Below are 26595 nucleotides of genomic sequence, written 5' to 3'. Positions count from 1 at the left end.
GATCTGTTAATCCACAGTGCCTTTCACAGAGAAACTCGAACCCCTTCAGTACTTCTGAAAGAGCTTTTAAAACTCTATCACTTTGCTGACCTGTTTCCATGTAAGTATGAGACATCTGAACTACACTAGCCTATGCAACTTTTACAGTCTTGTGTCTTCCCTGTTCTTGTCTTTTTAAAACTTGTTCTTGGCTTCAGTTTTAAACTGCTACATTTCTGTGTCTGTGTTGTATGTTTAACACAGTAGTTTTTGCTTAAAGTCCACATATTTTCCAAAAAAAACCCCAACAGGTCAGTCAGTTTAGCTGTGAGTCAGATGAATCACTTTCTCTTGGTAAAACAACACATCTTCCCTCTTAGGGACTTTGCTCTCACCACCAACATTGTGGCTGGCCGCACATCTCGCGATGAAATCGGTTAAAACGCGATAGTTTTGAGCTGCCCTTAAACTTACAATTACAGCAGCACAGCAGCAGCACCAACGGCAGCAATGGCCGCTTTCCGCAGAGTGGCAGCACTGGCCGGAAAGCTAAATCTGTGGTCGGCGACAAGAAGCGATCTGATCTGTGGTCAGACGGTGCATGGAGCAAGGAGACGGAGCTGCCTGGCAGTCGGGATGTGCGTTGCAGCGGGAGGGGCCGTGGCGCTTTACTTCTACAATGACACGACAAGCGGCGCAGGCAGGAAAAGGATGAAGAGGCACAGCATCAACGGCTTGCTTCCGTCCATCCCGACTGTTGAAGCCAAGGAGAAGGTGAGTGGCTAACATGAAAAGCTGCCTTGCTTTAGTGACACGTAAGGAGTGTATCGTTGGCCAAGAATGTTTCTTGTTGACATAGGGGCCTCTGGTGAGAAAACGACGGACACCTGAGGAAAAAAAGGCAGACAGCGTTGAGTTTTTGTCGCATTTCTTCACCAAAATCAGACCAACATAGGAGAGTCCACGTCTCTTCTGTAGCCAAGCTGTGGCTGGCATTTTTGTTTTTCTCCCGTGCGGAAAAACTGTGCCACTCGTTTCCAGCACGCCCTGTGGAAACAGTTTGCTCACTGTTTGGCTGCGGGACGGTGTGCGCGCGCAGATGCAGGGATGGCGCTTTCCGCTCGCGCTGGTGCTGAAAAGGACACACGCTGTCACTCAGACAGATGTGTGCAGGGACAGCTCAGACTGCACAGCTGCGCACATCTGTCCATGCAATGTTTAATAACTGAAATATAGGACTCGCATGCCTGTTTCTGTTTGTAAAACCATGTATTCATTGTTGTCTGTACACAGTAAATGATGCTGTCCATGTCATCTTATTTATCAAGTACAGTGTCAGTGATCACTATGACTTCAATAAGAAGAAGCGGCTCAACTGGTGAAAATGTTGATTTACGTTAACTCACTTTGCATCAGTTGGTAGATCAAAGTTATCCGACAGGCAGGTTTGCTGTTAACCATTAAAATCAACGATGAATGTCTATGTGAAACACACATTATGTGTTCTGTAAACTTTATTTATGGTCATTTTAAAAAAAACATCTGTGTGTGTTTGAATGCGCTTACAACAAGTCCAACGAGTGTCTCATGGCAAGCAGGTCACGAGAATGCATACACACCACACCAGACGTGTACTGACTGCAGTTGCTTCAATGTTTTGAAACATGCAAAGAAACGTCCTCTGTTCCAGTGACAAACAGGGATTTATTACATAGTACAGTTTATTTCCAGGCACACTCAACAACTCATTGGCTCCCTTCAAGTCACCAACACCTGAGTCAAGTAACCCCCTGATTATAATGGCTCTGACTGATAATTGATTTAAGCACTACTCCCTCAAGCAGTGGAATGCTTATCATTTAAAAATGGGCTCTCAAAGCTTGTAATGCTCGTTTATAAAGCAGACAGTGAAGTGTGGAAGCATTGGACCGAAATGCATAAAATGTGTAAAATGAGACAAAATGCAAGACTTTTCATACAAAGTAGACATGAGCACAGTGACATCACCTATTGGTTTGTGAAGTAATATTTGGTTGTTTGAATTCAGTTGGTTACCCTTCCTATTTTTTAGCCAAAATTGAGTGACAAAATTTAAATGAAATATTATTTTAAGCTTGGAATATTTTTCATCAGGCTCATCAGCACACTGATCTAAATGTCATGACTTGATATTTAATCAGTGAAGGTGATGCTTTTTTAATCAGGATATTCTGTATTTAATTGAATAATACTTTATTAAGCTTTAAAAGAAAATTATATTGTTGCCACACAAATTATTTAGGAAAAATAGATGAATAAAACAAAAAAAATGAATTGTTGGGAAGTTGAAAATGTAGCAGGTAGAGAGCTGTGGTTGAAATCTTTTAATTTGGGTGTTGTGTTTGTTGCTTAGTAACAACTCAGCTGATGATGTCACATGCAGGGCATGCAGGTAACTGCTGGTGAACTCTCAGTAGACAACATGGAGGGAAACTTACAGCCAACAGTTCAGTATCTGGGTTGCAGAGATGCTCCTTCACTGTCACACATCCAGGATTACACCATCAGTTCTTAACAAGCAGTACAATCCTTCCTCTTTTTCTCTTACCACCCTGTCTGCAGTCTCTGTCTGCCAGTAAAGTTGAGCAGACAGAGTAGAGAGGCGTTGGAGTCTGTAATATGTTCTCACAGCCATATTTGGTGAATCACATAATACTACGTTCCCAATATTCCCAGTGTTCTAAGCTTGTCCATCATCTGCTAACGATTTCACTCATCATGTTGATCGAGGTAAGAAATGGTTCAAACTTCTTCCTCATGTCGCTCCATTTTGTTCTTGCCCTACTTCCACACCATCTGTTTAGGTTAACTCTTCCTAACAGTTGTTAAAACATGCTAGATATAACAGAAATCTCTTAAGCACCACGGTATCCAAGCCAGTGTTGAACCTTTTAAAAATCAGTGTTCTCATGAAAATGGAATGGAAAGATACAAAGAAAGACACCATTTTACCAGGACTACTGCAAAAGACTGTCACTAGTGGCATATAAAGTCCATGCCAATGATATGTCCATAAGTCCCCCAAGCATGCTGGTAAACTTTTCATATCTGCAATGATGGCACTGAAAACCTTATTTTTTATGCTATATGCTACATCTGGACATTGTTGTGTGTTTTTCACATTTATGTTTGTGATTTTATTCTCATGTTCACAACTGTATATTAAGAATTATTATAGGATGTGCTCAGGAATGTCTTTTTTGCGTGGTAATGATAATCACTCAATAGGTTACCTTCTTTAGATCTTTCTGACCTTTTCAAAGTATATGTGTAGTATACTTCCAACTCAGTCAGATCTACCGATTGTTAGGGCTGGTACACATGGGAGCCTTTGCAGTCATAGCCCCTAAATTATGGAACCTATTGCCCCTGTTTTCAGTCACTGCTTATTTTTTAGTCCCCTCTATAAACACTTTTTTATTTCTTGGCTTTCAAGGAAGTTATTTGTGTATTTTTTCTTACCTTGTTGTTATTTTGTTGGTTTTATTTTAATTTTCTAAAGCTTTTACATTTTTTTTATATTGATTAATGGCGTTTGTTACTTTGAATCTACAACACTTTGACCAACAGCAGTTGAATGGTTATTTCATGAAACTAAGACAGCAAGTTGTTCTGAGTGCACTGCCAGTGCTTTCCTTGCTACAGAAAGCACAATGAAGCCCTTTTTGCCCTAATTTAGAATGCTTTCTTTCGCTTTCAACCACCAAAGCACCTGCACCAGGTCAGGAAAACATGTGCTGCAGTGTACTAATTCTTTGCTGGTCCTCCATGATAAAGAGCCACTTACATCAGGCACTCGGTTTGGGGACATGGTGACCAAGAAGACCAACTAATGTGTGACCACCATGTTTCAAAACCCGATGCAGTGTGTAATCTGCATAATTCAAGAGAGAACTAATAAAAACTGAGCTACGACATCAACATGGAGTGGAAGATTAGCGGAAGAAAATGAGCTCATTGCTCCTCTGGCTGTTCTCATCTTCCTTTGTGAATGATCTCCAATGTGTCCCATTGAGCGGCATTTGCTATTATCACGTTGAAACTGATTTTATAAACAGCATTTGCAACTACAATTACATCCATTGTTGGGTGTTTTAATAACACCAGCTAATGGTTGCAGATTCTGCTTAAATCAATGTGGAGAAATCATGTTAGTAGCAGTGTTCGTAAATACTGGTCTGCGTTTGGGAATGCCAGTTGGATTTTTCAAGAGCGTTCACAAACATGACTGTTGTTTACAACAGTGTATAGAAACTAGAATGGTGTTCGATTGGCAGGGGAAATGGGACAAACACTGTGATCTGTGTCGGTAAACTGTATCCCTGCTCTCTGGTCCTCTACAGAGATTCAGAATACAGTGGAAGGATGTTTAAACAATATATTGGAAAGTGTTTAAAGTGATGTAATGACATAGCGTTGTGGTGGTTGTCTCTGGCTGTGGAAAACTTGACCAGTTCTTTGGATGCTCTAAAGTATAACTAGCTCTAAAATGGCTCTTATGCCAGTCCAGCATCAGCAGCTGATTGAAGAGGGGTGACCGAAAACAAAAATGCTAATGTCTAGTTTTATGTTGCCCAGCAACCACGTAAATGAACTGCAATTTCTGAGTGCTCCGATTTAAGAACTGATTTACGATTGCTTGGATATTAGCCAGCTAGATCTATTAACTGAACTGAAATAGCTCAAGTTAAGTGGAGAGTTTAAAAAAGGCTAAAAAAGCTGCAGCTGCGAAGAGAAAACACCAGATTGTCTAAGGGGAAAACACCTGGAGCATCTGCTGCGCAGAGAACCAAGGCAAGGCAACAGAACCAGTCCAGTTAAGGATACATGACCACTACACAAGAACACAGTGTACTACACAGACTCTACTTGATACTCCCTGTCATTAAATTATTCTTTGTTTTATTCACCTCTCTTGTTCTAAGGGAATGAAATACTTTTTATATATTGTTGCGCTGTGTGGTATGGGAACCTTGCCGTCTTTGCAGAACTTTACAAACTTCATTCATTAGTGAGAGTCAAACCCATGGGTGTGACTGCTCTTCAGCTTGATTACAGCGCCTTCCCATGAAGCCTCAGCATTCATCTCCCATCCGTGCCTGCCAGAGCTCCCTTGGTAAAGGCAGCATCAAAGCTTTATCAATGAACTTGCATGCTCATTAGCATGTTCGCTGAGCTGAGCAGGAACCTCTGTGAGCTGGGGCCTGCAGCCAAACAGGTTTAAATTTGGAAACCTCTCTTGCTAATTACACAGCTTCATGCAGCACAATCTGTTGGTACAGCAGTACTCCTACACTGCAACTAATCAAGTTGAAATCCTAGCTCCTCACAGAGAGGGAGAGAGGAAGGCTAATCAAGTAGAAAGTAGTGTTGGTGTGTGTCATTGTGCATTTGTGTGTGCCCCTGTTCTTCTGTTTCCCTGTGCCAGAAGTGTTGACTCTATTTATAATCTCAGAGAGCTAAATGGAGAGAGTTGATGCCAAGAATAGATGGATATTCTCATTATTTAGGAGTTCAAAAGTAATGAGGAGGCGCATGCTGCTTGGATTCTGCAGTATGCACGAGACGCAGTAAAGCTGTGGAAATCACATTCAAAGCATGACCGCTGTGGGAAATAAATGTACTAAAACTGCATGAAAGTCAAATCTGATGGTTGGATAATAAAAGTTTTTGTTTACATATAGTCATAATCTGGGATACTTTTCACAGATCAGTGGTGTTAGAATATTTAAATAACCACCTTGTCAAAATTTGGTATGACTTTTGCTTACATTCTGACTGATGGCCTATTCATCACACTAATCACGCAGGGCACAGACTAACTGTCTGTTCTGTTTTTTTTGTTTTGGATTCTTGTCTGCAGGCACGTCCGTTTGACTTTGAGGACGGAGATGTGTACATGTCTTCTCATGAATATCGTTTCCGCATGTTCAGCTCTGTGGAGTATGATGGACAGCTGTACATGACGCCGCAGAACTTCATCGAGTCGGTTACCATGAGCGAACCAAGAAGTAAGTATCAGTCATAGAGGTAAGCCTCGGATACAAAGTTTGCCATATGTCAAACCTTTTTTTTTGTTTTTATACATTTTATTCATGTTTCGTATGGCCTATATTTGCTTTGAAATAAAAGAAAATTATTTTTCTTAACTAAGCTTTAATTCTATTTACAGTAAGCCCAACCTTTGTATTCATTTGTGTCATTTCAAGGTTTTCTGTGCAGCATCATCACAGAGATACTCATCCTGGTTTGTCTGTTAGAGCCATGCCTCAAAGCAGAGCTTTCAGTGCAGTAAACTGCATAAACTGACAAAAACAATGGCTGGAAATTGGAGGTGAAACATTTGGGGGTAATTGCATCCTTTTGTTAAGAACAGAAGAAGATTGTAAATCCACGCAGTTAAAAGACCAGATTCGGGTCCTCGTTTTTTTTAACGTACGCCTGTGCTCTTGTGGCTACATTGATCCAGGTGTTTGTTTCTCCTACAGTTCTGCCTAGTGTTTGAAGGTCACAAACATCCAACGAAAGTTTCTTTTCTGGGGCTCAACTTACTGAGATTTTTCCAGAGACCCTCACAATAGTTTGGAGAGTAGCAACATTTTTGAAAATATTTTTGAATCTCTGACAGTGTTGGCAGAAAGTGCTGAGTCACCCCACATCAATAGAGCTTGGAAAGAGTGAGCCTTTGACTCCTTTTATGCCCAATGCTGACACCCTTAGCTGTCTCCCAACTTTTTACAGTCTGTTTTGCTGACATCAAAATTGAAGTTTTTTCATATTTTCTCATGAGATTGGTCAATGAAGACATTGAACATTTCTTTAAACTTTTGTTTGAGTTATTTCATTACTTCGACAACACATTTTGAGCAACGATACAAATCTATTTACTGAAGGAGTTTATTGCAATCTTGTTTAAAATGGATGAATGGTGAAAGTTTGTTGAGCTTCATCTCTGATCTGCATTTGTTTTCTCTGTGTGGACGTTACTGTTTGTTATGAGAGATTTTTTATTTTACCACGTCTTGAAACACTTAAAAATGATGAATTTAAGCATATATCTGCAGTTTCTGTCAGCTTACTGCCAGTTGTAACAGATTAGCCCCAGCCAGCCAGCCAGCCTCAAAGCAGATGGCTTTACAGCTATTGTTTAGTCTGAGGTCAATGTTAGTCAGACACACACAGACTGACATTCCATTTGCTCTCATGTACCCTCTCTTATCCTGTAAATATCTAAACTGGGCAATAAACTGAAATTACTCCTGTATGACCACTGGTCTAAAAATGTCAGTACACATTGAGGTTACCACAAACAAAGAAAAGATGTTTCTCTTTTTCAGTGGGCATTTGATTGAATTGCGTGCAAACTGTGCACCTGTATGTGTGTGTGTTTACATCTACTCTTGGCTCGCTGTCATACGATACAGCCGCTCGTACCCTCTCGGCAGCCGACATACTCTAATGCCCCCTTTGAAGTTGAATTAGATGAACTTTGTTGTATAAAACAGAACAAAAGTAGTATGTGCTTTTACTGGGACATTCCACAAACTACAAAGGCAAGCACGGTACACTTTAGACAGTACAAATGGGCCTGTGATGATGAGTATATATAAAGTGAGTGTGCCTGTGTGTGTATGTTTGTGTGTGTGTATGTTGTGACTGTACTCTGCACATTAAGACCCATTTCTAGATCATACAGATGCTATCTGACCGAGCCCACCCAAACTCTCTTCTCCTCTTTCCCTTCTTTTTCTCTCCTCTTTTGTCTTGATCCCTGGCAGACAAGAAGCCCTGGAGGTCCCTGACCAAACAGGTGGGAGACACACTTTAAATCCTTCTTTCTACCGCTCCCTCCATGATGCAGTCAGACATCTGTTGCATGTTACATCTGCTACTTTTTATTCACTGCAGAGTCTAAATACAATTTTTGACTATGGTTTAGGTAAAGGTCTTTTATGTAGAATTATTTAAAATGTATTATAGGTATTGTTAGTGAATGTATAGAACAGACAAGGTGGGATATACAGTGCCTTGAGAAAGTATTCGGCCCCCTTGAACTTTTCAACCTTTTGCCACATTTCAGGCTTCAAACATAACTATATAAAATTTAAATTTTTTGTGAAGAATCAACAACAAGTGGGACACAATCGTGAAGTGGAATGAAATTTATTGGCTATGTCAAACTTTTTTAACAAATAAAAAACTGAAAAGTGGGGCGTGCAATATTATTCGGCCCCTTTACTTTCAGTGCAGCAAACAAAAAGATTTCCCAAGCTTTAAACATCACAAGGAGCACTGTGCAAGCAATCATATTGAAATGGAAGGAGTATCAGACCACTGCAAATCTACCAAGACCCGGCCGTCCCTCTAAACTTTCATCTCGAACAAGGAGAAGACTGATCAGAGATGCAGCCAAGAGGCCCATGATCACTCTGGATGAACTGCAGAGATCTACAGCTGAGTCTGTCCATAGGACAACAATCAGTCGTACACTGCACAAGTCTAGCCTTTATGGAAGAGTGGCAAGAAGAAAGCAATTTCTCAAAGATATCCATAAAAAGTCTTGTTTAAAGTTTGCCACAAGCCACCTGGGAGACACACCAAACATGTGGAAGAAGGTGTTCTGGTCAGATGAAACCAAAATCGAACTGTTTGGCCACAATGCAAAACGATATGTTTGGCGTAAAAGCAACACAGCTCATCACCCTGAACACACCATCCCCACACTGTCAAACATGGTGGTGGCAGCATCATGATTCGGGGCTGCTTTTCGTCAGCAGGGACAGCGAAGATGGTCAAAATTGATGGGAAGATGGATGGGGCCAAGTACAGGACCATTCTGGAAGAAAACCTGTTGGAGTCTGCAAGAGACCTGAGACTGGGACGGAGATTTATCTTCCAACAAGACAATGATCCAAAACATAAAGCCAAATCTACAATGGAATGGTTCACAAATAAACGTATCCAGGTGTTGGAATGGCCAAGTCAAAGTCCAGACCTGAATCCAATCGAATCTGTGGAAAGAGCTGAAGACTGCTGTTCACAAACGCTCTGCATCCAACCTCACTGAGCTCGAGCTGTTTTGCAAGGTGGAATGGGCAAGAATTTCAGTCTCTCGATGTGCAAAACTGATAAAGACATAGCGACTTGCAGCTGTAATTGCAGCAAAAGGCGGCGCTACAAAGTATTAACGCAAGGGGGCCGAATAATATTGCACGCCCCACTTTTCAGTTTTTTATTTGTTAAAGTTTGACACATCCAATAAATTTCATTCCACTTCACAATTGTGTCCCACTTATTGTTGATTCTTCACAAAAAATTCAAATTATGTATCTTTATGATTGAAGCCTGAAATGTGGCAAAAGGTTGAAAAGTTCAAGGGGGCCGAATACTTTCGCAAGGCACTGTACTTGTGGTCTGCTGTTGAGATGTAACACTCTACTGCCAGGCCTGAAATCCTCTAGGAAACAAGAAAGTGGTACCATGCAGCATAAATACTGTCAACATGTTAACATTTGGAATAATATTGATACACTGCTTGTCCAGAAAAAAAAAGTCAAGCTTATGCAATATCGTAACATTTATTTGCACCTAGAGTTGCATTTATTTTCCCCCATGATTGATGATGGGAAAGATTTTCAGTGGGGTTAAGATCTATGCTCTGAGGTAGCCAGTCCATGATTGAAAATGATATGTTATGCTCCCTGAGCCAGATTACTCCTGGCATTGTTATCTCGTATCGATGGAAAATCCTTGTCATTCAGCTGACTTCATTTTTAGAACATGTTAAGTTGCTGAACCTAGATCCGACCAACTGAAGCAACCCCAGGTCATTTACATATGTAAATCCAGGTGGTGACATGTTGTTTTTGACCAAATAGTGTATATCTGATCCATTGTTCCTGTATAAGTCAGGAGCTTAGTTTTAGTCATACTCATGGTAGTTTTGTTGCAGTAGCACTGATCTTGGACAGATTTGTTCATTATATATGAAAGTGTTGCCACTGGCACTAAAATTGAAGGAAACTAGCATAGTAATTTTTCCAAAATCTAGCAAGAACACATGTAAATGTAATCCCAAGAGGTCATTTTGTACTTCCTTGTAATACTACTTGTTTTAACCACTGACAAACAGAGATGCTCTGTGACCAAAAGTGGCAGTTTGGCCATTTTGACAACTCAATCTGAGGCAATGAGCTGTTGCAATTCATCATAAATTTGTGATCTACACACCACACTTTGCTGACAGGCTGTGGTGGATTTTCTGAAACGTTCAATTTGTGGGTTGAGCCTGTTCAGTTCAAACTGGTGATCGCACATAAGGAGCCAAATCAAAGTGAAGATAAGACAAAGAATGGAGCTAAACACAGAAAGACAACAGGATTGCCCTGGTAACAGTATTACAAGTCATTCTGCATTTCCCAGCAGCATAATATACATTTTAAATGCAATCTCATTTTAGATGCATAAGCCCTTATGTTCTTTTATTCATTGCCAGTTTATTACTTTGACCAATCTAAGCAAGATACAGAAGTCATTAAAACCCACAAAAATATTGCTTCATAGCACCACATGTGCTCAAAATCTCCACATTGTGCTTCTACTGTAATAGTGTTTTGTTGTTAACATTTTCTCATACCTGGTGGTAATTTAAATATAACTAGATAGATTATAGTCAGTGTACTCACCTTAGTCATTGCTTTCCTTAAAATTCAGGTTTTCTCTGCTTGAATGCTCAAAAATCAACATTTCAGTTGCAACGTCAAAATAAAACCCTGCCAATATTTTTCCATTTTTCTTAGCATGCTCATCTGTCTTTCTAGCTTTCTATCTGTTTCTATGTAGAAGCTTAAGTTGGAAGGTGGAAGTTTGTGTTTTTACAGTGTAATTTTGATCATGTGTTTTTGCATGTATGTGTCAGGAGCTGGAAAAGATCCTCTCGGACACTCCCCCAGTATGGAGAGGATCCTCTAAACTGTTCCGCAACCTGAGAGAACGAGGTCAGAGAGTACACACACTCACACACACATAAACGCAGACACTTCCTTGTTTGTCTCGGTGGCCTCTTGTCATTCACATAATGTAGTCTCCTGTCTCTAAACCTTTACAACTCTGTTTCTAACCCCAACCTTTTCCTAATTCACACGCCAACTATGAAACAGTTTGGACCCTCAAAACTCTGAACCGCTAAAAAAACAGTAAAACATGCACTAAACCTGAAAAAAAAAATCTGAAGTACTTTTGGATCCACCAAAGCATATGCACATGTGCACTTAAAGGCTTATAAACACTGTTTTTCAAACGTCAATGCGAAGATTCTCATTAACAAGTGACATGGTTCCAATAAGGAGGGTGGAGCAGAACAAAAAAACTCAACTTAAAGGCCAACTTTTGCTGGAAACCACTTTTGTGTCACTCATTTTAAAATGTGGTAGGTCACAACAAGTCATATGAGTATGCGCCGCGCCAAAGTGTAATTCGATCTACTTGGGATGCACTGGTCATTGAAGGGTCAACCCACTTAGAGACACAGACAAATGAGCACGTGAGAGAAGGTGAAACTTTGATTCGTCACTCGGTCGTAAGCCTCGCCCATAGCCTTGTATGGCATGGCCACAGCTAATCTAATGGACAGGCGCTCCGCGAATACATGAAGACATGAAGACATGATTTTATTCGCCAACTTTCACAAATTCACAGCAATGATTGCCAATCGTTGCAGTGCAGCAAGAAACTCCAGGCACAGTTCAAACATAGCGCGCTGCGGGCTGGCAGTGGCACAGCTCAGCTGGGGTCTAGGGGGTTGTGCCCTGTAACGTTTTTTTTTTAGAAACCAATCAGAGGTGCCTTATTGTCACGTCGCGGATATTCATGAGGAAAACCGGAAAAGCCAGTCGTTTGCCACACAGGCCAATTCTAGCTCACACAAAACAGCTTGAAACAAGGAGACAACGACGATATTTTTGACAGAAACGATGCACAATGCATTCAATCATAGTGGTGACCACAGTAATATGTATATTTGTAAATGAAATAACGATGGAAGTGGATCTTTAAGTTCAAGAAGACGATTCTTAATTGATTTCATTGGTTTCGGTCTTTTCTTTCAGTGTCACTCGCTGTTTTACTTGCTCTGTCTTTAGGTTTAGCCAACACAACTATTTGGTTAGAATCCAAAAAGGTCACGTTTGGCCTTAAAGAGAGAATGTTGAAGTCTTATTACAGAATACCATTTTAGAGGTTGCTTTGGTGATATTTCAGAAAAGATTTCCACACAAGGACTACAGGTTGCTTATTTTTGTAACATTAATACGGTGTTCTCTTTCTCCAGAGTAAATAAGTAACAGTCAGATGAAAATATGTATCAAGTTCATTGAATGTGGACTGACAAAGATTTGGAGCTTTCAGCTTCATAGATAAGTTTAATACGTGCATAATTTCACTACAGCTTATGTACAGTTTGATTTTCTCACGATAGGTGAGACATATGAAGACAAGACTGCAAAGTTTAGTAAGTTTATTGCAGAATTATGACATGACTTTTACAGGCTTTTCTGTACTGTGCTTATGTGCCGACTACCACGGCCTACCTTTTGATTTTTTATTAAATAATGCTGGTGAATATCTGTGTCACTGTGGGTGTCTCTAATCCGGTATTGGTGTCATGCTGTCCCTGCTTGCCGCCAAACAACCTGCTGAAAAAAAATCTCTTCTTTTTCTCTTGTGTCTTTTTTCTCTTCTCTCTCTCTCTCTCTCTCTCTCTCTCTCTCTCTCTCTCTCTCTCTCTCTCTCTCTCTCTCTCTCTCTCTCTCTCTCTGTCCTCTCCTCTCCTCTTTAAAACCATCCCAATTTATACTTCTCTAAAGAGAGAAAGAGGAGATGAGCTTACCTTGATTAAGCATTTGCTTCAGGAATATGTAACTGAGGAATCACACAGTCAGGGACTGAGTCCCCATAGTGATAATTACGCTGATCAACACACACACACACACACACACACTGGGGGATGCTAAATATAGCACACCATGTGTGATACATCCCCTCTCTCATATTAACAGAAGTATATTCACCGTGCTACTTGAATAAGTCTGTAGGGACAAGTATCCAGGTGGACTGCCTTCTTTCCTCTTTTTATCTGGGAGATGGAGAGGGAAAAGAAGAGTTTAATGAGTCAGGAAGTTAAAAAAAAAAGAGAGAAACAACACAAGTGGTGGAATGTAGAGAAATACAAGAATGGATAGATTGTAAAAGATTTATGTAAAAGACAAGACTGAGTAGTCAGAAAGAGATACTCGTATTTATACTCATGTATTACTTCTAAAACACGTATTTGTTACTTCAACTATATGTAATTTAGTGCTTTTCCAAGAGTATCTTGTGTGTAAGCCCTGTGTGTCAGTACAGGCTTGCTTCTTCATGCCATAATGAGCGAGGACAGTTGAAATTGTTTGAATGCCTTTGGATTTTTGACAGTGACAGAATTGTGTCTCAGACAGAGGAATGCAGAGTGTTACCTGAACACCGCTCACTGTTCTGTGCGTGTTTATGTTGTTGGGATCTGCTGCTTGTTTGTAATTTACACAGTTATTTTGTTACTTGGCTTCAGAAAATGTACAGTGGTATGATTATTGATACTATACAAGGCTGTGCCATAACAGATATTTCCGGTACAAAGTAGATCCATATGTCAGCTAACAGACACATCCGGTGGTCTGAATGTAGTTTCAGTTTTAACTTATGCCTTTGTTAAATAATGTACTGTATTACTTATTCCAAGAAAAAGCCAAAATGTAGGTGCGTCCAAACCATTTAACATTCGTCTCTATTTGTTGTTGTGTTTTGATGCAAAAATGCTAAAGATGTTATTGCACATTAACACATGTCATTCTTGTACCTCTGAGAATAATGGTTTGTTACCATTTTTGGATAATAAATCACATGTACCTGCGGTTTAGTGTTATATATAACCAAAATGTCTTTTGGTTTGATCATATGTCTTATTATTTGGGATTTGAGAAGGTTTTAAAATTCCCCTTGTCTTCTTTTAGATCTTTATCTAAGTCATTATCCGGTATTGAAATAGACCTGAAAAGTAATACACCATTAAACAAAAAACTCGGCTTAGCTATTTATGAGAAGTACATGCAGAATTTTTTCTAGCCTATCAGATTTACCAGATATCTCTGGTTACGGAATTACCATTTTCAGGTCTGTTATTTACCATTTTTTCCATCTGCATTTATTTTTCTTAAACTAGATGAGATGTTATCACACTGATGCACGTGCCAACTATGCACACCTATTGCATATTCACCTTTATAGTCTTATTTTACCCTAAATTGTATTGTTATTTGCAAAACACATTGTTTTTTTTAAAAAAAGACTTGAAACTAGTTACTCAGAACAAAAAGTTATTAGGAATATTTTGCTGATGTAATGCATAAAGTGTAAAATGGGCTAATTTCCTTGTAGACTTTTATACAAAACATCACCATTTTCCATCCCCCTGCTGACAATTAGAAGGAGCTCACCACTTCTCACTGCTTCTTCTTCTTCTTCTTCTTCTTCTTCTTCTTCTTCTTCTTTCGGCCTCTCCCTTTTATTAGGGGTCGCCATAGCGAGTCAATCTCCTCTTCATCGATTTGGCGCATGTTTTACGCTGGATGCCCTTCCTTCACCATTTCTCACTTGGGGCAGCTTATTGTTGCAAGTAGGCATCTGTCTGCATTGATCACACCCCATGCAGAGTGAAGAATTTCGGGTACTCAATCCATGCGGAAAAGATTGCATGCATTCTTCTCAAAACTTAACGCATAGCCATCAGAGATGATGACAGACATAGGTCTAATGCTGATTGAAAGTTAGTGATAAAGAGCAAAGAAGCACAGGTGACAAGCAGACAATAGCTGCACTGCACAATCATCATTATTTTGACAGTTTCCAACATAAAGCAGCTTTTTCTCCACAAGAGAGCAAAGCTAAAGGACCAACAAAGATCGCTCAAATTCAACCAAGAGGAGCAAGCCTCAGAGTGTATTTTCTGCCCCCAAGTGGAAGCAAAAGGTTATAACATGGAGACATTAAAATCCTCTGTGTAACTTCTGCTTCATATCGTGGATAATACTGATTAGGCAAGGCAAGGCAAGGCAATTTTATTTATAGAGCACAATTCATACACAGGGCAATTCAAAGTGCTTTACAGCTACATAAAATCACAAGAAGGCAATAAAACCATTAAAAAGAAATAAAAAAAATAAAAGAAAGAAATTAAAAAAGAAAGAAATTTAAAACCCATTAAAATAATCATTAAGTAATTAAAAAGTGAAGAGTGCAGATAAAATACTTTCAGGTGTCATATGCACAGCTAAATAGAACTGTTTTCAGCCTGGATTTAAACATTGTCAGAGTTGAGGCCTGTCTGACATCTTCTGGAAGGCTGTTCCAGATTTTAGGAGCATAAAACTGAAACGCAGCCTCACCTTGTTTAGTCCTGACTCTGGGCACCAGCAGGAGACCCCTCCCTGAGGTTCTCAGAGCCCGAGTTGGTTCATATGGCTCTAACATGTCAGAGATGTACTTTGGCGCTTGACCGTGAAGAGACTTGTACACAAGCAGAGCTGTTTTAAAGTCTATTCTCTGAGCGACAGGAAGCCAGTGCAGAGACCTGAGCACTGGACTAATGTGGTCGTATTTCCTGGTTCTAGTCAGGACTCGAGCAGCAGCGTTCTGGATGTACTGCAGCTGTCTTACAGCCCGTTTAGAGAGCCCAGTGAGCAGGCCGTTACAGTAGTCTAACCTGCTGGAGACAAACGCATGGATCAGTCTCTCTAAGTCTGGTTTAGACACTATTCCTTTGATTCTGGCAATGTTTTTTAGATGGTAAAAAGCTGCTGCTGTTACAGATTTAATGTGGCTGTTAAAGTTCAGGTCTGAGTCCAATATTATCCCGAGATTTCTAACTTGATAGTTAGGTTTTAGAGAGAGAGTCTCAAGGTGACTGATAACACTTTCTCTTTGTTTCTGTGGGCCACAGACAATGATTTCAGTTTTGTCTGAGTTTAGCTGGAGGAAATTGTTTTGCATCCACACACTGATCTGTTCGATGCAGCGACACAGTGTATCTATAGGCCCGTGTTCTCCTGCCGTCAGTGACACGTAGATCTGAGTGTCATCTGCATAATTGTGGTAGGACACATTATAGCTGCGTATTAGCTGGCCTAGTGGAAGCATGTACAGATTGAACAATACGGGTCCCAGGATTGACCCCTGGGGAACCCCACAGGTCATAGCCATTTGGTCTGAGACACAGTTACCAATTTCAACAAAATATTTCCTGTCCTCCAGATAGGACTTGAACCAGTTTAAAGCACGACCAGAGATTCGCACACTTTAAGTCTGACAAAAACAAAAATGCTTAAATGTCAAAACTCAGAGGTAGTGGAATGGTTTTTGATAGTTTTAAATGAGAAAATCGACATTGTAAATTAATGTTCTTCATTCTCAGTTTTTTCCCCTTGATAACTACCACCTGAAAATCAACATTCACCCGCCTTACATTCATTAAAAAGTCACTGAAAGCATGGGAGTATAAACACACAGACTGTATGAAGAAACCTGAGCAGATTTAGAGTGTATGTTCTGGTCTTTGCAGAGCTCAGGCTACATTGGGAAAAGAGAATTCAGTTCCAAACCAGCTCCCCAACACAAAGCAGTCAAGCATTAGCAAAACACAAGGCTCACAGTGGCTCCAACTGGTGTCATGTTCACCTTCACACACACTCATGCATACATACACACCAAAGGGAGAGCAGTCTTCCATAACACTCAGGCGAGTCACCCTGAACTATCTAAGCTATCAGACAGAAAGTGAAAAAAGAAAAAAGGACAGAGAGCTGACATGGATCGACAAAGATTCTAAATGTGCCAGAGGCAAGAAAGGCCCTCCTCCTAAAACATTTTTCACTTGCTTATCCAAACACTCACACACACACACACACACACACACACACACACACACACACACACACACACACACACACACACACACTAACCTGCGTCTTCACCCTGGACACTTCTGGTATAGAGAAAGAGACGGTGTGTGGGGCCAAATGGCCGTTGGCAGCTCAGCTTGGAGAAGACACATTTTAAGATGCTATCTTCATGAAAGGGAGGATTATGTGTGTTATTGTGTTTGACTGTGTGTGCGGCTCAAGAGGCCCAAGGGCTTTGAACATCTGTAAACACTGCAGGACTGTCTTGAATGTGACCTTTTTTAACTCCCTGTCTTGATCTCATCACCAGGCATCATCTCATACACAGAGTACCTGTTCCTGCTCTGCATCCTGACAAGTGAGTCAGTTCAGTCTTAACACATCCTCTTTTCTCTTAACTTGTGCTTCACTTTTTCATCCGATCTTGATCCCGATTTATTTTAGTTCAATTGTGCTCTCACTTCAAGAGTAAAGTGTTCATTTTGGAAAGGAATTTAAAATGTGGTCAGAACATGACACAATGCGAGCGTCTAAAAGGGAACGTATATTTACAGATTAAATTAAGCTGACAAGCCAAAACTTGAAATAATCTGTATGCGATAAAATGTACGTCAAAATAAATGTTGAACGTGTGTCACGAGTCCTCCGTCACATGCAAACTCTTGACTTCACTGTTGCTCCATTCCTCTGTGTTTTGTTTAACGTTTCAAGAACTGTTGCTCTTATGGCAAATATATATTTCCCCAGTGTTTGTTTTCAAAAATGGTTGTTACTGGACTTGTACATATGGTGCATTCAGTGACTAAAGACAAGTCTGGATTTCAAACTTACAACAGGTAAAACAGGTCAAATTTCCATGGTAGGATGTAAAGCATTACACACAGTAGGCTACTGGTAGAGCATTGATAGCTCTACGTTTTCCTATATTAAGTGAACCTTGTAGCTCATGATGAGATTTGATGTTAATAGTGGAGATACAGAAGAAGGAGGATGGATAACATTGTAAAATGATCCCAGCACAATCTGAACAGCTCACTAAATATAACATTTTCATAGTTATAAGAAGCCAAAAAACAAAATGTCAGTTGGTAGTGATACCCAAATATATGCTCTCAAACACAGAAAAAAAGTGATTGTTTTCCTTAATATGTCCCCTTTAAAAGAAGCCTGATCATTCATTTGTTTCATTTGTTAAACTCACTTGTTGTCCAGGATGCTTAGCATGGAGCCGGTGAGGACAACCAAGTAACAGTCTTGTTACAGAGCAATCTTCTGCTCAGGAAACCTGCATCCTAGCTATCACAAATGAATTTGTGGCTAATGTCCCAGTACCAGACACTCCACAACACCTTGAAATTATCTTTTTCACCCTGACGCCCAGAACAGTTTTGGTGGCATGACGAGGAACTCTTGAAAATTAAGCAAGTAATTGATTAATAAGAAAGCGTGCTAGATGGGTTGGGAGGAAAGAAAGCTCAACTTCTTGCTATTTTGTCAGGAGCTGACAGCAAGTGCAAGAGAAATATCACAAAAAAGGAAAAAAACTGAAGTGTGCAAACCTGCTCCTTGCATGGAAAAAAGTCCATGTAATGTCTTATTAACCTTAATGTAATGTCTTATATTGAGGATAAATGTTAAATGATGCAAAGCTTTATTTGATTTTGCAGATCAACATTTGTGTTTGATCACTTACAGGAGTGCCAGATAATAATCTGAGATTTAATTGTAGCTTACAGTCCACATGGATTTGTTGTCTCATTCCTTCTCTCCTATCTATGCTATGTGCCACTTCTTCTCTTGCTATTTATAGCTTTAAAATAGCCTTTAATAAACACAAGCACACACTCACACCCTATGTGTTCTCCTATCTGTTCTGCAGAGCCTCATGCTGGCTTTAAGATTGCTTTCAATATGTTTGATGCGGACGGCAACCAGATGGTGGACAAGAGGGAGTTCTTGGTGGTGAGTTGCTGATACTGAGAGAGAAACCATCTGAATTTGCATAATAATATTAATAGCCCTCTCTGCTCCTATCACAGCTAAGACATGTTGTTTAGGACATTAAATGTATTAAGAGCCAGTGTGAGGTGAGTATCTGTGATTATAATGGGACAAAAGACAAAAGCATCCATTTGAAAATTTCATTTATTCAATATTTGGTAGTAAAACGTTTGAGATCTGAGATCCCACGATCTTAATATGGAATATCATTGTCATAATGATCAGGAATAAGGTAATTTTTATTTTTGAAATTTGGAAATAAAAAGGGCTGATATTAAAGGCTCTATCCATGCATGTATTTTGCATTTTTATGATAATTTCATTTAAATGTTAGTTTTATCAAAAGTGCTTTCTCTTGTCCATATTTTAGAAATGAATGCAGACAATTTGTGGTGTCCAATATCTGATTTTCCTGCCTAAAAAAATCTGGTTAACTTAATTTTTCCTTTTGTTTTTTTTTAGTTTTTTTCCATGTGAAAGTCAGATTATGGCTCCCCCTTGTTAAACAGCTGAGTAGCGTAATTGTAGCATTTCTTGAGGGCTTTACATGTGCTACTTTCTCTGTAGGATGGGAAGGACAGATTTTCAGCTAAAAACACTGCTGCAGGCAGGAAGGGATCAGAATCTGTGTGGAGGTGGGTGGGAGTGGGATGGCACATCAGCAGGAGGGAGTGGTAATGGCTTTAAATCCTGTGGGAGGCAGGCAGGTGTTGGACAGAAAAAGAATTCCCACATTGAGTCTTTGGTAATGATCACTGACTTCTCTGCTCTCCAAACAAGTGGCAGTGATCGTCAGATGAAGGAAATGTTTTATTAAGATAAACTCCAAACAAATATTACTGTAATTTGTTGGCATGTTTTTTTGATTTAGTAAAGTTAAACATTGTGACACGTACAGAAAATGAAAACGGCTGATGTTTTCGTATGACCAGTTCACTGAAAATGAACCACCAAGCAACGATCGCTTGCCTGATACTGGTTGCTTTGCAGCTGCAGCTTTCTGTCACGTTGACTTGGAGTCAGTGTTCATCTGCCCTTTGATATCTGTGAACATAAATCACTGTGTCAAACTAAAAAAACCACCGTTCTTTATCGTCTTGCCAGAGGACCGTCATTCGAATCACATCACAGACCTGCATGAAAGACCACCTGCTTGAATGACCTTGTGAACTCAGAGAATGTTTGTACATGTGAGCATTTAAGGTTCCAGCAACACTTGGGTTTGTTAATGAAATCCTCATCCCTTGTCTCATTTCAGCTTCAGGAGATCTTCCGGAAGAAAAATGAGAAGAAAGGAAGGAAGGGAGATGCTGAGAAGTCTGCCCAGTTGGTAAGAAAGTGGGTTACAGATGTGTATGGGCTTTTGTTTAGACGGAAACTGCTAATTACCTTCACACAACCAACAGTGAAACAGCCATGTCTGTATGGATGTGGTCTTTAATAATGCTGCTTTCACTGATGGGGTAAACTTGAGATACAAATGTCCTAAATGTTCTGGTTTTATTGAGGTTACTTTAACAATAACAGTTAATCATTATTATAAAGGGATTTCCCCCCCAAAGGATCATTTTACTATATCCATGAGTGAGAAATGCTTCAACATTTCCTTTTAAAATATCTGAAAGCGAAGTGTTGAGTCAAACTCTGCATGTGGATGTGTTGAAAATGACACAAGTTCCCACAAATTTGTGGCGAAGCAAGAATGAAAGTTAACTAAATCTTTTATGCGACTAGTTTTGACTGCATGCTAGTTTTTGACTACGTGCTAACTCGTCTGTTATTACTGTGACAGTTAACCATACTGTGTACATGATAAGTTTGATGAGCTGTAAAATGTCTTTCTGATCACTTCTGTGATTGAAGTTTTGAAACAACTGTTCACCTTGCTTTACTACACTGCTTCTGTCGCTCATATCTCTACTTGTCAGGCTTGATGGCTGCTAAAGTGCAGCTTTTAGCCACTTCATAATCCATCACGCTGACATTTTTTTTAATAGAGCCACCTATATATTAGCAGTGGATCAGTATCAGCTTATCACTGATATGTTTTTGCTGTTTTACCAATGTGATGCTTTTGTTTACTTTTTATACATCCACAGTAAGATGATTTTTTTTTCAACTGTAAGCATTATAAAGTCATCACAGTGACAACTTATAAAACCTTGTAGTTTAAACCTACTATAAAGTGAAAGGATCTTGATAATTGTTTCCCTCACATACATCATCTCATAAATCCTCTCTGTGAGGTGCAGTATTGTAAATGCAAAGTGTGCTTTCTAAAATGTAATTGCAGATGTGTAGTACATGGCACATCCTCTTTTCTTGCATGTACTAACATGTCTTTTACCTTCTCTCCTCCTTTTCCTCCTCCTCTCTGACTACATTCTCTGACCTCTTCTTTCTCTTCCTCGTTTCTCTCTCTGTGTGTTAGAGTATGCAGCTGTATGGATATCAGGTTGCCCCCATGAACAGCGTATGTATCCAAAACCATGACACCTTAGTTTCCTTTCCTGTTCTGTAGAAAGATGAAGAATTAGATGGTGCAATGGGCAGCAGGGCAGAAAAGTGGATGTGTCTGTCAGCGTGGTTTACAGTTTAACTCGGTTATGAACCAGGACAGCAAACACATGGGGGATTATAACCTGAAAGTATTTACAGACGCCTCAGAATATTTCCAACTGAATACAAGTCTTTTTGTTTTCATTAATGGGATATTTTCATTGTGGCTTTTTTGAGACTCTTTCTTGAGAAGAGTTAGCTGAGAGGACTAATCCCATTATCTGTTTGCTAAACATGAGATTACACCCAGCAATCAGTTATGAGAGGGACAACAAGCCTCACACAGAGGATCAGGGTGACTGGACCTTTGAAGTTCACAAGTTGATGAAGTGTATATGTGTGTGTATTCCATGCGGAGACTCTAGTTTGGAGGACTTTAGTTTTCCCCTTTCTTTCAGAGTTTTAAATATCTTTTTTATGCGTTTAAAAGGTCTGCAAAGACACCAGAAGTCCACACCAAAGGCTTTTCTTTTCTGATCTGTCTATATCATAAAACATGAATAAAAAATTGCATTATAGTGTTTGTTGATTAGTTTGGCATACTGCAAACTAAATTGTGAGATCTGAGGGTAAGCATGAGCTGTGGGAGACTTCGTAGGTGGAGTATAAAATGACTACAATCATATTGGACATGTTTTAGTAACTTGAATGAGTTTGCAGAAGTGCCTGATCTCACAGGAATATCTGTTAGAACAGGCGTGAGAGTACTATAAAGTAATTTAGCCACGAAAGAGAAAATAAGACTTTCAATGTCGGTCAAACAAATTTTTAAAAAGTCCTAAAATTTTATTTTAAAAAGGATTTAGCTTATGTTGAATAGATGTCAGCAAAATTAGTGTTTAAATGCCCCTGTCGTCCACTGACCCGCTCTTTCAAAAAGCCTTAACCCTCACACAGTCCACCTGATCCTCTGTGATCACTGAAAACATACTCTGTTGGCTCCTTGAAAGGATGAATGTAAAGAGAGAGCGACAGAGAAAGATTTGAGATTGGGTGTCCATCTGTCAGGTCAGCCGATTGATTTATCGAAGGACGGTGGAGGCTGTGGGATGAATGGACAGAAGAATGGCAGAAAAAGAGTAATAGATTTAAGGGGTCAGCAGAGATGAACTCTCACAAAAAGAGAGAGATGTGATTTAGAACGACCTGAGGTGCTCTAAAGCTTTAAACACAATCAGACTCTGGCCATTTTAGACCGTTTTAGGACTTGTGCTGTTTGTTTGGAAATGTGTGAGTGTTCCTTTCGGGGGCCATTTGTTAATACTTAGAGAGCAGATGATTTTCTTATGGATCAGCCTGAGCTACAGACTGAAACTTGTTCCTAATATCTGAAGATATTCACAGTATAACAAAAACAAAGTTACATATGTCTGATTTGTGGCATCCAAAATGAGATAGATAGCTTATGTTTCATATTTACTTCCAAATACATTCTTGATCGTTACATTTTAAAGGAAGAGAGAGGGTCTTTTACACTACTGACCATCTAAAACCAGCCAAATGATGATAACAGATGAGATTTGAATACTTAATGCATTACTCAATGCTGTACAAATGTTCTTTATGCCACTTGAGATATAGTTATTGCCACAGATGACTGCCTACTTTCAATAGGAATTAATATTTCTGATCAAGTGAAAATGTTAGGAGATGTGTGCGGTCCAGTAATTGTAAGCTACCAGCCACAAGTCTTCTTCTGGACTTACTTTGTTTCTCTTGCTCTCTGTCTTTAACACACACACACACACACACACACACTTACACACTCCCTGCCCTGTCAGCATTGTGATGGATAGCTGCATTGTCACTGGGAAGTTAAAAGCGGTGCAGGGTCATGTTAAAATGGCTGCCACTGCATTCTCCCTGGAGAGAAAAGGCAAGGTGGGTGGTCAGGAGCTCAACGCTGGGGTTTGCTTTTATTCCAACAGAATATGTTGTAACTGAAGCAGCTGTTTTCTCCTGTTATAAGTAAGAGCTGTTATAATAGTATAGCTTTACCAGAGGAATTCCTCAGTTAAGAAAATGTATATTTGTTTAAGAGATTCCTTAAAAAAAAAAACAGTTTTTTCATTAACTGATAACCTTTCATGAGGTAAATCGAGTTTTTGTGTGTAATGTCACTCTTCCTTTCTCAAATGTCACCATCTTTGATGCTTATATTTTTTGTGGCTGGTGTAAGCTAAGTAAAAGTTATAAATTGATATTGGAATTTTGATCGGATGACAACTGTTTCGGGCATTTTTTACGGAGGAAAAATGCTTCCAGCCCCATTTGTTGTTCCTTTTTCTGACTCAGCAGAATTAATGGGGTTTTATATGTTGGTGAGAGGAGTGAGTGCCAGATGTTACGAGAATTATGTAAAGACCCATTTTTCACTCATGAATGCTTTTGTATGTTACACCGTTTAAGAATATCCAAAGATATTTACGCTTTGAATGTAGATTCAGAAATATAACATTGTGAACATGTTTGCATACAATAAAAAATCGACACTATAAACTTTTACTTTGGTTGAATTAGGATGAACTGACCCTGGCCCTGCTTGACCACTCCCACAGGTGCTAAAAAAAGACAGTGGGGAGTTTGTGGCGCGGAGTTACTGGGACGTTTTGAGGCGAAGTGCCACTCAAGTCCTCTTTTCTGACCTGGCTGAGGTACACAGAACCAGTTGTCCCTTCATTCCTCCATTCTTCATTCATTCTTTGTCTTTCTTTAGTTCTTCATCAAAGGTTCAGAGTGATGTTTCTACCTTGCACTTGTCCAAAATAACTAAATTCCTTCATCAAAACAGAAACAAGTGTAACACACACACATACACATATATGTATATATACATATATATATACATATTTATATGTTTGTCATTATTTCTTGGTCATTCTCAGCTTGATATTGATGATAGACTCACACATCATCTCCTCTCTTTCTTTCCTGTCCTAACATTTCCTAAATGTTCAGACATACCTCCTATTCCTCGCCAGATTTGCTCTTTTGTCCCATATCATTATGCTTTGTACCTTTCCTTATCAGTTTAGATAAATTACAGTCTCTTAGTTAAGTGTTCAAACTACAATCATTCGACTCCTCTTTTCCTTTGCTTGGCGTGAAATCATTTCTGTTTAGATGAGCTCCAAAAATCTCTGTAATCATCTGAATACACACATGCTGTTTGTCTTAAATCACATTCAATTTGTGGGAAATTATTTTTGCCTTTGTTTGACAAGCTAAGAAATAATCTAAGCCTCCTCCAAATTTTTGATTTAAAAAAAATATAATGTCAGTCTTTTAATAACGTCTTCTATTTCTCACTTGCTACCTATCAGCTGGTCTCTTCATTCTGCTTTGTATGTGTATCTGTGCTGTGTTGTGGCAAGTTTTGTAGCTTTGGTGTCAGATCATTGTCACGTTACACCAAAAATGATTAGAATTATAGAATTCCACTGGCACAATGATGAAAAACTTGACTTCAGAGCACATACAAAGTGCCCGAACATTACAGCATTACATCCTCATATTGAATCATGCAGATTTTATAAAAACTTACAAAATTTTACATCTCAAATGTTATTTTTACACAATTAAGTATATTTGATTGAAAAATTTGCTTTTCAAGCAAATTGGAAGCACACTTTTGAAATGCTGTTGAGGGCACGTCTCCAAGACCTTGTTTGGAGTCAAGGCTGAATTGAGTTGTCAGAAGGTGGTGGAGTAGTTTATGTTTCACATGGCATTAATAAAGTCATTGATAAACATAAACTAAACCTCAAACTCTTTTTCAACTTTTTGAGTGTTGTTTTTCCAAAAGGGGCAAACCACCTAAAGTGAGCTTAAAGGATTTTTCTTGAGTTTTAATGATGGCATTTTTCTTTCTTTGACATCAAATTGTTCTAATGCACAACTTCAAAATGCACATAGAAAAGCTGACTGAATCCAATCTGAGGATAGTGCTAACATGTTGATATTTGGAAGGTATTTTCCAATGTTTACAGGTACTAGATCTAAAGGTATAAAACCGAAGTTATTACAGTTGATTTTGTGATGATTAGGAATATCTATTCCCACATGTCACCCATTCAGGTGTGGCTGAAATGTCTCACAAAAAAAAATTAAATGCCTACTTTATGGTGGCGCTAGAAAAGCTGGCCCTTGGGATTGAAAGGTTACAGTCAGTCTAGAGTACTAGCAATCAGAATATATCAGTCTATTTCAGCCAAAGTGGTGGGCAGATGTTTTCAAGATGAATAAAATCTGTGGAAAACTAAAAGACAAACAGGGCAGAAATCAAATCACGATTAGCAAAGCTGTTGTTCTTCAAAAACTAACTTAACTCAAATCATAACTCTGACAACAAATGGTGACTGGTAATGATTAATAACAGCTAACACAGAGCTAACAGGTTAGCTCACTAATGACAGGCTGGGTGCTGTGGTAGCTGCGGAAGCTAAGGCTGGAGGTAATGATAGTGCAGCAAAATGGGGCCGAACTTGTATTTACACCAAGCACTCTTTCATCTGCCGGGATGGACAGAACAGATGAATCAGACAGAGGGGAAGGGGCTGTCAGGAAAACAAAGAAAGATATCCGAATTGCAAAGGATTACAAATTACATGACTGAATTAATTAATTAATTAATTAAAATGGTGAAACAAAGCAGGAAATGTGTACAAATGAAAAAGTTGCAAGAAACCCATAAGAATATGATCTGATAAGAGGAAAACCTGAGGGTGAGAAAAAAAATAGGAAGAGATATAATCAGAGCGTCAACAAACAGATGAGAGAGGCCAGAAGAAGATGACACAGGTCAGGAGACAGAACAAATGTCGAGGAACAAAGTGGGTGAGAAGAAAAGAGGTTTGGGAAGTACATTTAGGAGAAAAGAAAGAAGCAGGTTGTTTTTAAAGAAAGATGTGTTTACTCAACAGATTAGTCACCATTATACCTCTTTGCTTTTGTCTGGAGAAGGAGGGACTGACTGACAGGCAGAGAGGGAGGGAGGATAAGAAAAAGCAAATCCCTTCTATGTTTGTCA

General features: G+C 39.3%; 1 protein-coding gene across 7 annotated transcripts in view; it reads left to right on the top strand.

Annotated features, from left to right (window-relative positions):
• The first annotated feature begins 427 nt into the window (after positions 1–427).
• micu3a (mitochondrial calcium uptake family, member 3a) overlaps positions 428–26595 on the top strand; it is a 34066-nt gene continuing 7898 nt past the window's right edge. For 3 of the 7 annotated variants that reach the window (XM_075463855.1, XM_075463856.1, XM_075463857.1), the window contains exons 1-9: positions 428–753; positions 5882–6029; positions 7797–7828; positions 10937–11015; positions 17317–17364; positions 18886–18968; positions 20266–20337; positions 21439–21480; positions 24125–24220. In XM_075463855.1, coding sequence (XP_075319970.1) covers positions 490–753; positions 5882–6029; positions 7797–7828; positions 10937–11015; positions 17317–17364; positions 18886–18968; positions 20266–20337; positions 21439–21480; positions 24125–24220 — 864 coding nt within the window. In that variant the 5' untranslated portion in view covers positions 428–489. The remainder of the gene's footprint in view (positions 754–5881; positions 6030–7796; positions 7829–10936; positions 11016–17316; positions 17365–18885; positions 18969–20265; positions 20338–21438; positions 21481–24124; positions 24221–26595) is intronic. The other 4 variants (XM_075463858.1, XM_075463859.1, XM_075463860.1 and 1 more) reach the window with 2 other exon arrangements.

Source organism: Odontesthes bonariensis, chromosome 4 (assembly GCF_027942865.1).
Source record: "Odontesthes bonariensis isolate fOdoBon6 chromosome 4, fOdoBon6.hap1, whole genome shotgun sequence".
NCBI lineage: Eukaryota > Metazoa > Chordata > Actinopteri > Atheriniformes > Atherinopsidae > Odontesthes > Odontesthes bonariensis.
Note: the sequence above shows the minus strand (reverse complement) of the source record. Positions and strands in the feature narration are given on the sequence as shown.